Here is a 13,735-nt window from a genome sequence, read left to right on the forward strand (position 1 = left end):
CATGTTGCAAGATATTCTGGTCTCTAGTTGGTTTTCAGGGTGTTGCTATGCAGTTGCCTAAGGGGGCTTTCACACTGGTAGTTTGGTTCGGAACGGGGCACGGTTCGCATTAAAAATCGCTAATGTGCACGCTGTCATGCGGAGCCGGCGCACTGGGGTACCGAACCCGAGACTACCTGGAGGAGGTGGTCTGAGTTCGGTTGCCGCGGTTCCCATGAATGTGAAAGCAACACGCACTCGGGTGAGCGCTTGTTCAGGAAGTAAAATGACCTGGCAATGCGTTTTAGCTAATTATGATGTATTTAGTTAAATAAAACGCATGTAAGGGATGGTAGTGTTGATGATTTACCTTGGATAAGACGAGCGAGAGTGAGCCTGCAGTGTAGGCCTATTCGCGCATAGCGCGTGGAATCAGGGAAACAAATTTGGAAATCCACTGTCTCCTCAAAAGAGTCCGTTTGCAAGCAGCAGAAGACCTTATGCGACACACACACACACACACACACACACACACACACACACACACTAAACCTTTGTTCACTCAGCTGCGCATAATAGCACCGAATTAATAAATAAAAACACAATATATTGACCCGCGTTCTGTTTTCTATCATGCGCCGTGCACGTTTGCGATTGCATAATATCCACGCAAACGCACCAGGGTCCGATAGAATCAAGTTGAGTGTGAAACCTGACCAACGCTGCGGGGGGCGCCGGGAACAATCACGCTCGGGCTCGGACCGCAGCAAACAAACCCAGTGTATAAGCCCCCTAAGTGCTCTGGGTGGTTGTTAGTGTGATGCTGTGGTTTCTATATTGGCTAGGTGGTGTCGGATGCTGTAAGGGGTTTATCCCATTTAGTATGACGAAACATAGTATCACACACATCCTCAACAAGTCAAGGGAAATTATGTTTATTTGTATAGTTGTTGTGAGGCTTACTGATCACACTGAATCATTGAGACATGTTAGATAAGAAGCACATTAAGGTCGTTAACCTTTTAATACAATTGATTTTTCAATTACAGTTCAACACTGATTTAAAGAACATATTTTTTGTAATCATGACACATATTCTAATCTAATCTTACTAATATTCAAATATCTACAGTACATGTTGTTCCCCCAGAAACCACACATCTTTGATATAAATTATAACAGCACATGCTGGAAACCAAACATAAACACGCAGTCATGAAATCTTCAAGAATAGAGAGTACGGCCCACTGCCTGAGTGGGAGTCTCTGTTCTTGTTCAATCTCTGCACTAAGGATGACGATTATGTAACACTAGATTATGAGAACAGTAGACAGGGGGATTCCACCAATGAAATATCACAGTGACACCCTGTGGTCAGAGGAAGACCAATACACATATTTCCCAATCTTCCCTGAGACCGTGTTATTGTTACTGTTACTGAGTATTATTGATTTGTATGAACTCAAGAGGTGTGAGTAAAACGCTCAATAAACTGAATCTATTCGACATTCAGACCACCAATCAGATTTTTTTATTTTAAAGCAACACCAAATATTTTTTAGCTAATCAAGTTTACAGTTCACTGCTAAATATTATTTTCCAATATCATATATTATGTTTTTATATAAAAATATCCTGAAAACAAGATAAATTTACTTGTGAATCTAAATTGTGTGAAGTTGATAAGACCTTTCAGAGAATATATTTAGAAATAGTTCTAAATGTTTTTTTGCCATGATAAAACTTTTTGATTTTATGATTTTATGTCAATTGTCCATATCAATTAGCCAATATAGTGCAAAAACGTAATTTACAATAATTCTCTTATGTCTAACTTTTTTTCTTCTATAACATACTGTAGGAAAACTTTCACCCATTAACATGAGAGACTTTAAATTCACAATGACCTTAAAAGATGATGGTAGCACTAAAACAAGGATCTCTTTATGGAGTACTTTATTGTGCTTCATGCACTGCAGTAGGCCTACATGTTACTAGAGTAAATCACAAATTTTACACTGTTTATTTTACACATCTTGTGAGCATTTTTGTATTGTAACTCCAACATAAAAAAAGGTAACCTCTAACTCTTGCTCCAATTCCTCTAATCGAATACCGTACAACATAAGTGTGTACACGTACAGTATCCCCATTTTATACATTTACATATTTGTCATACTGCATATAGAAACATCATGCTACCCTTACAAAAAAATGATTGTATTAAGAATACTTAAAGTATATTGTTACTTTATGTAGTAAGTAAATTAATGTCAATGTACTAAAAGTATACTTGTAAGTGCACTGTTTCAATACTACTTGGGACTAAATTTGCCCACTTTCTAGTTTAAAAAAAGTATACTTTAAAGTATATACTTAACTGTGCAAGTGTAATAGTAAACTGAGTAGTTTACAACTAAGTTTTTCGTTTGTACTGCAACTATATTAAAGGATTAGTTCACTTTTAAAATGAAAATTCTGTCATCATATACTCACCCTTAAGTAGTTTCAAACCTGTATGAATTTCTTTCCTCTGCTGAACACAAAGGAAGATATTTAGAAGAATGTCAGTAACCAGACAGTTTTTGGTTCCCATTGACTTCCATAGTATATTTTTTTCCTACTATGGAAGTCAATGGGAACCAAAAACTGTCTGGTTACTGACATTCTTCTAAATATCTTCCTTTGTGTTCAGCAGAGGAAAGAAATTCATACAGGTTTGAAACAACTTAAGGGGGAGTATATGATGACAGAATTTTCACTTTAAAAGTGAACTAATCCTTTAAGTGAACTTAGGTATACTGATAGTTTCCTTGTCAAATACTTGTAGCACATTTTTTAGTTTATGAAAGTACACTCTAACAAAGTGTGAAGTGCACTCTCAGTAAACTACTAGTTTAGTCATTTTATACTGCAAGTATAGCCTACTTGCAAGTTTTCTTTAGGTGAACATAACATCATACTTATAGTTTACTATTTACATATCACTTTAACTACTGTATACCACTACTTATACTCCACCATATATTTTGGTTAAAAAAAGTTTTTTTTTTTTAATGAAACTTACCCACATTCAAGTATTGATAAAAAAGGATGCATTTTTTAAATGGAAAGAGTTAAAGTAGCCTACAGTTATACAGGTGAAACTCGAAAAATTTGAATATTGTGAAAAGGTTTGCATAGCTGTAAGCCATAATCATCAAAATTATAACAAAAAAAAAGGCTTGAAATATCTCACTTTGCATGTAATGGATCTATATAATATATTAGTTTCACCTTTTAAGTTGAATTACAGAAATAAATGAACTTTTGCACGATATTCTAATTTTTCGAGTTTCACCTGTACATACCTTTAACTGTAGGCTACTTTAACGCTTTCCATTTAAAAAAACATTTTACTCTAGCTATAGCTTCATGCATCATTTTTTATCAACACTTGAATGTGGGTAAGATTCATAATTTTTTTTTTTTTTAATTAAACAAAAAGCTGAAAAAAATCAAATTTTCTGTCAGACTATACTATATTATTAATATTCTTGAAAAGCACATTGTTCATAAATCATATTGGTGCGTAATTAAGATTAAATTGGTAGCTTGCCTTGTCTTATAAAACACATATGTTGTAGACCTATTTATTTCCGGATTATTCTTTTTTCATTATGTGATGTTAACCACAAATTATCCGAAGGCAAGCAAACAAAAGTTACACAAATTTAAAAAAAAACACGGCAAAGTCAGAGAATTCACAGCCAAAGCATCTGACAGACCAGACCGCTAATAACTAAACCATTTCCCCGTTCAGAACAGCAGATGGAAGTCTCGAGTGTAGAGATGATTTCCTGTCACTACACATTAACACAAGGCCGAGAGCTCCAGATTTCTACAGCAGCAGCACTGAATAAGTGCGAGAGCCCCACTGGGCACAGTCAGACAATACAGCAGCAAACACGCCTGTGAGAGAAAATTCATTTAACGCTCTTCTACAGATATAGCAAAATATATGACATCCTTATCCAGTCCTGATGAAGCATGTGTAAGATGCTTCGGTCTGGGGGGTCTAGAATCAATGCAGAGAATGCCCATGGATTTTACAGACGGATGATTCAGAACATGGTTCTGTGCACTACACCGGTTCCACATTACTGCTCTTCATTAAAGGCAAGCAGAGATATAAAAAACCAAGACAGAGACAGTCCAAAAGATATCTAAATGAGAGGAAGCATTGCTGGCTGTAATTCCGAGATTTCATGGCACATTTCACAAGGAAATCGAGCATCCTATTGGGGGGCAGGAGCAGTACAAAAGGAAAAGCGTTAATAATTGACTTCTACAAAACAGCTGTGCAGAAAACAATAAGCAAAAGAGAATATGTGCAAAAACACTCACAAAAAAATGAAACAACAAATAAATAATGTATTATTAGTAGGGCTGTCAATCGATTACAACTTTAACATTATTCACAGATATTGAATCCCCAAATTAATGTGAAACATTCGTTTAAAGGCATCTTTTAACTATTGAAGGGCAATATCACAGATACTAACAGTGATACTGATTCCTCTGTTAAATTTATTATTTTATTTTTATTTCTGGGGATACAATTTGTAATTATAGCCATTCAGCATACTTAAAAGCCAGGCCTAAATATAGAACATTAAAAATATTATAACAACTTTTAATTGTAAAAACTTAAACATAAACCTACTAAATGTCACTTTTGGCTGTGCCTTTTAAATAGTGTGTTTGGTGATGTTCCTGTCTCAGCAACAGATAGTTTGATCATAATACTGTAATGCTACAGCCAAAGGACGTGGGGAAAAGACATTGACATACTTCAGGAATTGAAAAAAAAATAGACGCAGCATTAATTGTGTTAATGTTTTTTTGTTTGTTTTAAACAGGAAATGAAACAGACATTAACACCAGTCCTTATAAGAACTCCTCAGTATTTAAAATGGGTAGAAAAGTTAAATTCCATAACCAGAGCAATCAATTATTTGATTGAACACCTCTAGGAGAATGAATGGATACAAACTGATCTTAAATGTAATATTAAACAGTCGTGTTATTACCGAATGTTATTTTAGCAGGGAAATGTCTGTATGTAATTGCTATTCAGTCATCTCAATATTCCAAAAATACCGATGAGATTTCTTGGCTAATCTCTTAATAGGCTTCCATTTTTTCAGTAAGGGGGATTGTATAATTAATCAGGGAGGTGATATTGTACTGTTGTCTTGCAGTGATTTGAAATGAACACGTACACAATCAGAGAAGGACTGTCTCACTGCTACATTGATCACAGTCTATTTTGAATGCAATTCAAATGGCAAACAAGGCAGACGGCCTGTTTAAACTGAGATAACGGGTATCATAGTGGTTCTCACTAATATAAGTTGTCATGGCCACAACACACACTCAGTGACCATAACATTGTTTATTCATGGTCATCGAGCAAGAAAGTAGCTGGCCTCACACTGATTTCAGTACACACTACAGAAGTCTATCAAAACATTTTTATTTTTTATAAATCGCAGTGCAAAAAAAATATGGTCTTGAAATGTGATGTGCACACCACCCTTAAAGGAACAGTCACCCAAAAATGTAAAATGATGTCATTTTCTCATCCTCATGTCATTCCAAACCTGCCTGATTTTCTTTGTGGAACTTAATAGAATATATTGTGAGAAACAGCAAACCTGTTGCTCGAATTGTTTCTTACAAAACTGACATGCAGTATGACGAACCAACTTAATATGTTGAAACTAGATTATATACAAACATAAAATCATCTGATGGCGCTGTGTAATATGAGACGGCAGTATAACATGAGATTAAATGCAAGCGGTTTTATTCTCTAGTCTTGGGGAAATTACTCAAGCTCTAATGAGAGGATTGAAATCTCCACCTCCACTAAGCAGCATGTCTCCCCCTCCACTGAATAGCTCTTCTGGCTAACCTCTGAGACATCTCTTCACATTCGCTGAGCCGTGTGACACACACATACACAAATGTTCTCGCGCTTTTTGCTTTCTTTCACTGCCTTCATTAAAACAGCTTATCACATTCAACAGCCAGGGCTTCGACAATGGCAGCTAATTTAATTGTCAAGCCAGAGGTCTCATTTGCAGCACTACCACAATCTTTTATTTGGAGAAGTGTGTCAACATATCAGAATGGATCCTTAGGAAAACACACTGATGATTGCATTTATAAAACAAAAAGTTGTTTTCTCTCTCCAGGTTTTGATAAGAGGCTTTGTCTGTTTACTATCAAAATCTAGGTAGACATAATACAATAGTACAAGCTATGTGTTAGCATTATCTGAAGAACATGTGATTGGTGCTTGTCAGTGCACAAGTTGATACAATGCAACTGTTGCCAGGTTGTTGCTATGCAGTTGCTAAGGTGTTCTGAATGGCCGCTAACATGTTGCTGTGCGGTTGCAAGGGTGTTTCTGTGCAGAAGTATAGAATAAGCTTGACATTTAGTCATAGATTACTGTCAGGAAACAAACCTACATTTGCCACACTGATAAGAACATTCGACGAACATGACGAAGAACTTCAGAAAATGCAGTTCAGCGCAGCCAGTGGCTTTTGTGAAAGACAGATATTCTGACAATAAATGGCAGTCGCCCACTCACTGTGATGCAGAGGCCACTTTGGCCTTTAGTCTAGACTGCATAGGAGGAACAGCCCTAAAGCACATTCACCTTTCATACTCATGCCAGCACAGGCTCAGATTAGCACACTGCCAAAACACCTCCACACTGATGCAGTCAGATTGACGTCATTTAATGATTTTATGTCCAATATTACTAGTTGATATAGATATAGACAATGCTTTGTGACAAATCCAACAAGTAGCTGTGGTGCTCATGGGCTTTTTGGAATTAGTTCGATGCAATATTATGAAATAAGGTACTTCAAGCTGCTAGTTTAGCCAGAAAGTTTATCCATCATCAGTTTAGACTAACAAACATCCTAAGGCCTTTATTGACACCCTTTTGACATCAGTTATGTAAATGAAAATTAATTCTTAAGTGAATATATTCACCACACACACACACACACACACACACACACACACACACACACACACACACACACACACACACACACACACACACACACACACACACACACACACACAGACGCACACACACACACTTAAATATGTGGTTTACGGGGACTCTCTAGCTGTAATGTATATTATATCCCCTTACATTAAAGGTTACACTATTACAGGTTACTGGTTACAAATTATCCACTTACACTAATTAGTGATACACTAAACCCTAACGCTCAAAATAATGAATTGGTTTGAGTAGGACAAACTTAAATTAAACTGTAAAGTCAAATGAACTTTTATGAGTATTTAGCACTTTCTTTTTCTTTCAAGTTCACAGAACTGATATATTTTAAGTAAACTGAACTGTTTCATTGTTTTGAGTTTTATGAAATTATTTCTTTTAATTTAGAATAACTTAAGTTTAACTGAAACTGGGCTGGGATGTCTATTCCCCAGCATGCTTTGCCGATGGCACTCGAAAGGGAGAGTAAATGCTAAAATTAAGTGTCAATATTTTTTGTGCAAGATTATGTTAAGTGGGAGATTTAGTAGTGATTAATGTTTTGTTATACTAATTTAGAAGAATGTCTGTTAATGTTGGTTTTAGGATAGTTACCATCATGGTGACAAGTGGTGCACGCAGCTTGATTTGAGAGCAAATTATACCTTTATATTGTTGCACTCATACAGCAAGTGCTTCTGTATAACATACTTTTACTAATATGTTAGCAAATTAGTATGTTAGTAGATTAGCTTGTTAAAGCTAACTAAGTTTATACTAATAGAAGTGTTCACATTGAGATTACATGAAAGATTTAAGTTAATTGTAAGAATTAGTGTAACTTAAAATGTTTAAGTACAAAATAGAAATCTGCTAGTTATGCTTACTTAAACTTTGAATTTCATAACTTAAAAGATTTGAGGCAATTGATTGCCTTAAATGTTTTTGAGTTCTGCCAACTTATTCAGGTTTACAGTGTACGCATTATTTACATTTGTGTCCTCATAAACCAGATATACAAGAACACACACACACACACACACACACACACACACACACACACACACACACACACACACACACACACACACACACACACACACACACTTTATATATTCTATCCCCTAACCCTAACCCTACCCCTAAACACAACCCTCACAGTAAACTTTGTATTTTTACATTTTCAAAAAACATCATTTAGTATTATTTATAAGCTATTTATAAATCATAAATTAAAATGTCCCCTCAAGGTCAAACATTTCTGGTATTACTATCTTTGTGGGGACACACAACACTGCTTTTGCTGCTGTTGATGAGGATACAATAGCTTCCACTGACACAACCACAAAAAGGTGAGATTGATATGATTGACTGGAGCAAAGTCACAGTTGACTGTCTGAAACGAAGCTGACAAACTACTGCTGATGCTCTGTACTGTCATTTTGGCATGAGAAAATGTCCTCTGTCCTCTTCAACTCCCACACACAATATATAGGTGCATATACACGCACATATACTGTGAAAATATGGGAGTTGGGATGGACAGAAACTGAAATGGAGGGAACAGTAATGCAACTGAGAGAGAAAAGCAAAATAGTCAGAGGAAAGGACCTCTGGGCAACCTTAGAGATAATCACTTACAAGCACACACACACACAAACAGCCTTAATTTCTATGTTCAGAACAGACACGAGCACACTTTCGCACACAATGCACACAAGCACACAATCTCATCATTGAAATGACAGCAGCATGTGGAGATTCCCGACTTCACACCACGTTAAAGCATTAGCCTATGACTCAAGCGCGCGCGCACACACACACACACACACACACACACACCTAATGAACAAGGATGATCAGCACCAAACTGTTGTGTTGCACAGACAGCATGAGCTGAACTACAGTGTGAAACATTTTACTGTGAATTTACCATCTTCCTGTCTACTAGTTACAGTTCTGTCACTTTTGCATAGTAGTTCATAACAATTAACTGACAGGGACCATTTTTATTAAGTAAGGGATAATGTACAGAGAGCCAGTAATTATTAAATTTTTTAAGGACATGTACATTATGACTACTTTCAAAACAAATAAATAAAAATGGCATGAATTGTTCAATTGAACTGTACTTGTGAGACTTGCATAGAGACAAAATGACAGGGAACAAAAAAATGGAGCCTTAATGAGCATAAGAGGCTTTTTTCAAAACCATTACAATTCTTACCAACCCCAAACTTTTGTCTGTAACTGAATGTTCATCAAGACTGCATTTATTTGACCAAAAATACAGTAAAAACACTAACACATACAGTATACTGTATACATTTCTATAACATAATATATACTGTATATATATATATATATAAAAAGCCAAAATGGAAAAGCCATGGGTGACAAACTAAGTACACCCTATTATTCAATTGCTTGTAGAGCCACTTTTAGCACCAAATAAGTTGAAGTGATCGTTTCTGTATGGCAGTATCGGTCTCATCGTTCATCGTTCTGGAGGAATTTTGGCCCGCTCTTCTTTACAACGACGCTTCAGTTCATTGAGGTTTGTGGGCATTGGTTTATGCATAGCTCTCTTAAGATCCCGCCACAGCATTTCAGTCGGGTTGAGATCTGGACTTTGACTGGGCCAGTGCAACACCTTGATTCTTTTCTTTTCAGCCATTCTGTTGCAGATTTGCTGGTGTGCTTGGGATCCTTGTCCTGTTGAATGACCCAATTTCGGCCAAGCTTTAGCTGTCGGACAGATGGCCTCACATTTGACTTTAGATTACTTTGGTATATTGAGGAGTTCATGGTCGACTCAATGACTGAAAGGGGCCTAGGTCCCGTGGGTGCAAAACAAGCCAAAAATCATCAACCTTCCATCGGCATGATGAACAGTAGGTATGAGGTGTTTGTGCTGATAAGCTGAGTTTAGTTTTTGCTTAACTCGGCGCTGTACATTATGGCCATCATCTCTACTTTGTCTGTCTGTCCAGGGGACATTGTTCCAGACGTCTTGAGGTTTGTTCAGATGCAACTTTGCAAACCTAAGCCATGCTGTCATGTTATTTTTAGAGAGAAGAAGCTTTTACTGGCAACACTTCCAAACATGCCATACTTTTTCCATCTTTTTCTTGTAGTGCCATGAACTTTAACGTTTACCATGTTAACAAAGGCCTGTAAAGTTTGAGGTGTAGTTCTTGAAGTGTTGTTTTGCGATTTCTCTGAGCATTGCACGGTCTGACCTTGGGGTATATTTGCTGGGACGTCCACTCCTGGGAAGATTGGAAACTGTCTTTTCCACTTGTGAATACTCTTCCTTACTGTAGAATAATGGACTTCAAATTGTTTGGACATATAACCCTTCTGAGATTGATGGCAGCAACAATTGCTTTTCTAAGATCATTACTGATGTCTTTCCTCATTGGCATTGTGTTAACACACACCTGAAGGCTCCAGACCAGCAAACTGCCAAAACGTCTACTTTTATAGAGGTGATCACACTTGCTAATGATCAATTCATCAAAATCAATTACCCTCTTATTTCCTATGGAAGCAGTAAGGGTGTACTTAGTTAGTCACCCATGACTTTTCCATTTTGGCCTAGTTTTTGTTAAATAAATAATTATACTGTGTAATATGCCATGTGTTATTGTTCATCTGAGGTTGTATTTACCTAATTTTAAGACCTGCCAAGGACCAGATTATTATGTCCTGATACATAAAACCATAGCATTCAACATGGTGTCTTTTCTTTTTCACATGCATATATATATATATATATATATATATATATATATATATATATATATATATATATATATATATATATATATATATATATATATATGTATGTATATGAAGGCTTCATCAAGTGCCATCTGAAATTTTCTTCTAAAATTAGCATTTTTATCAAGCTCGTATATTTAAGTTCAGTAATTTTACTTTAATGACAATTAATAGATCATTTTAATTGCCATTAAAGTGAAATAACTGAACATAAACATACAAGCTTGATCAAAATTATCATTCTAGAAGAAAATTTCAGATGGCACTTAGATGCTTTTGCATCTGAAGTCTTCATATATATATATATAAAGCTTAAGTATCTTCACAAATGCTGAGAATACAGAGAGGACATGCGAGTAAAATAAGTCGAATCAGTGATGGCATAAGTCCATGATTGCAGCACTCACACACAGCAGGATATTGCTTTCTGTGCGCTTCATTTCTAAGAGCTTGAGTCAGAGTTAAGATTTAGTGTGAAGATAAATTATGTAGTGTTCTCGTTACATTGACTTGGCCAGGCCTGGCCTGAAAAAGAAACTTAGAAAGGGAAAAGTTTGAAGTCAGCAGTCTCCCCTGAGACAGATGGACCACTTACAACCTGCCAGAGAGGGCTCAGATAATAGTGTGCAACCATTGCCATAAGCATTGTAAGGCAATTAAACCAAGCCAGTGAATCTTATAATGTGACTACCTGCTTTGACTAGCTGAGATATACAACAGAACGAAGGAATAATACAAGAACAGAAGCTGCATTTCAAAAATACAGATCAATGATTTGTGGCTTGCGCCACAGAGGGACAATCAGAGCACAATGTTCACAAACCAGAGGGAAACCGAAGAATACACCAATAAAACCACAGAAGACTCAGAGCAGCCATTATGTCTGTTATTGTTAGCTAAATGATGCAGAAATTATGCATTTCTTGTGTAAACAATTGTAAAGAAACATTTAAAGGAACAGAAATCCCACTCAAAGCCCAAGGATGATAAAGTTTTCTTGAAAACATAAAGGTTCCCCTGAACGTCACCTCCGCGTTTTTCTGTATGCATGATCAGAAACAGCTCACAGCTATTTCAATAAGTTACAATGGTTCTTATACGCAGGCAGTCTTGACTGAACTGCATGTTACGGCCTTGAATCCATCACAAAGCGTTGAGTCATTGAGCAAGACGGAGAAAAAAAACATTTACAGTGTTTCTTCAGCCCTGCATTTCAGCCTCTATTTAACTTCAGCACCACAGTGAAGGACAGCTCCCCATAACCCAGCAAACACACACACACACACACTTCATGTTATTCTCACACAAACGCACAGTTTACACTCACAAGTCCTTAAAGCAAACATAGAACATAAACACCAAATGTACAATTTGCAAAGATGCATTTTACATCTGATATTATATAACAGTTAAATCCAGTCCACTGGTTTGTCGGTCCACTAGTTTGATTGTACACTTGCATTAGTAGTATTGATATAATTAATCATGAAACAATATCTGGAATGCAGTCTCTTTTTCAACACGCACGCACGCAAAAATGTGCTGCATGTGGAAGCATCTAAATGTTTATATATGTATTTATTTATCATTTCTAGTTTAAGTTAAAACACAAATTATTTAATTATATTTATTATTTAAAGGTGCACTTGGTTATTTCCCCCTCATTAAAAACATTTTACACATAAAAAATGAATAGCTGTTTTTAAATATTGTTTTAAAATAATAATACACCCACAAGGTGATATCAAATACGCAGACTAATTAAAGTTGTTTCAATGTACGTGGAGTGTGCAGTTTCCTCATGAGGGCGGACATGTTAAGATCACATGACCAATTTCACTTGCAGAATAAATTAAACATGGTTGACAGTTCATAGTCCATTTCTACAATGGCATATGTAACTGAAAAGCCTAACAGATTTACATTGGGTTTCACCAACAAAGGTAGTTTGTAGGGATCAGATCAGGTAGCTCCATGTTTTCCCTTTTTACAGTGTAATAGTAAATGCCAGGTCTGCATTTTACAATGCTGCAATGTCCTCCTTACCTTAATTTTTCAGCTCTTAATTAAAAAGCAATGGCAAGAAACCATCTATATGTGGACAGCAATACCAGTGTACTGTAAATGTGGGCCTTATGAAAGCTTTATGAATGCATACACCTCCTGAGAGTGAGCCACTGAGGACACACAGTATGAAGTTACCTGTCATCATTCTGAAATGATTGATCTCCGAGCAGCAGATCTCTAAAGCGGTATCGTGGAGGTAGAGGAGGAACCTCAGAGTCCACATCGGCCATTTTCAGGGTGGAAATGTCCAGAATAACACCAGTATTACTGCTGTTATTTCTCTGAACAGTCTCCGTAGGCAACCTGAAGAAACAGACATAATCGTAAATTTATTATATAGTATACATTATGCATGTATACACAATGTATTATTCATAAATAGTTTCAGGACTACAACCAGGCAATTGATTGTGGGCAATATTTGCATGTTTAGCATGTTTACCTGTCAGCAGCGGAGGATGAGCATCGTGGCGGAGTCATGCTTGGCTCTGACAATATGGAGAGAAATGATAAGGATTACTGCTAAATGTTATAGTCATATGCATAAACATAAAATGAATCCTGTTGTAGGCTAATGCAGGGTTACAGCAGTAATGCATGACTTTAGGCTAATTCACATAACTGTATAACTTCTAAGATGGAAATCTAACAGTGATTCAATAACAAGACATCTTTCACAGATAGTTCACCAGTATATCGTTTTCCATAATTATACCCTTGAGGAACTACAATCTACGCACTGATTTTCACCTTTTATGTCATTCTTGTCACATTTTGTACACTGTGAAAACTGTCATCTAGAATGTTCCCTGGTTTCTATTAGCACTC

At 36.4% G+C, this 13,735-nt stretch overlaps 1 protein-coding gene across 12 annotated transcripts in view; it reads right to left on the reverse strand.

Annotated features, from left to right (window-relative positions):
- The window catches only part of kcnt1b (potassium sodium-activated channel subfamily T member 1b), a 105,665-nt gene that overhangs the window by 90,488 nt on the left and 1,442 nt on the right, over nucleotides 1–13,735 (reverse strand). For all 12 annotated transcript variants that reach the window (XM_079607291.1, XM_079607281.1, XM_079607293.1 and 9 more), the window contains exons 2-3: nucleotides 13,350–13,395; nucleotides 13,043–13,210 (exon numbers count right to left, since the gene is read on the reverse strand). In XM_079607291.1, the coding sequence (XP_079463417.1) occupies nucleotides 13,043–13,210; nucleotides 13,350–13,395 (214 nt within the window). The remainder of the gene's footprint in view (nucleotides 1–13,042; nucleotides 13,211–13,349; nucleotides 13,396–13,735) is intronic.

This window comes from Phoxinus phoxinus (genome assembly GCF_949152265.1).
Source record: "Phoxinus phoxinus genome assembly, chromosome: 3".
Classification (NCBI taxonomy): domain Eukaryota; kingdom Metazoa; phylum Chordata; class Actinopteri; order Cypriniformes; family Leuciscidae; genus Phoxinus; species Phoxinus phoxinus.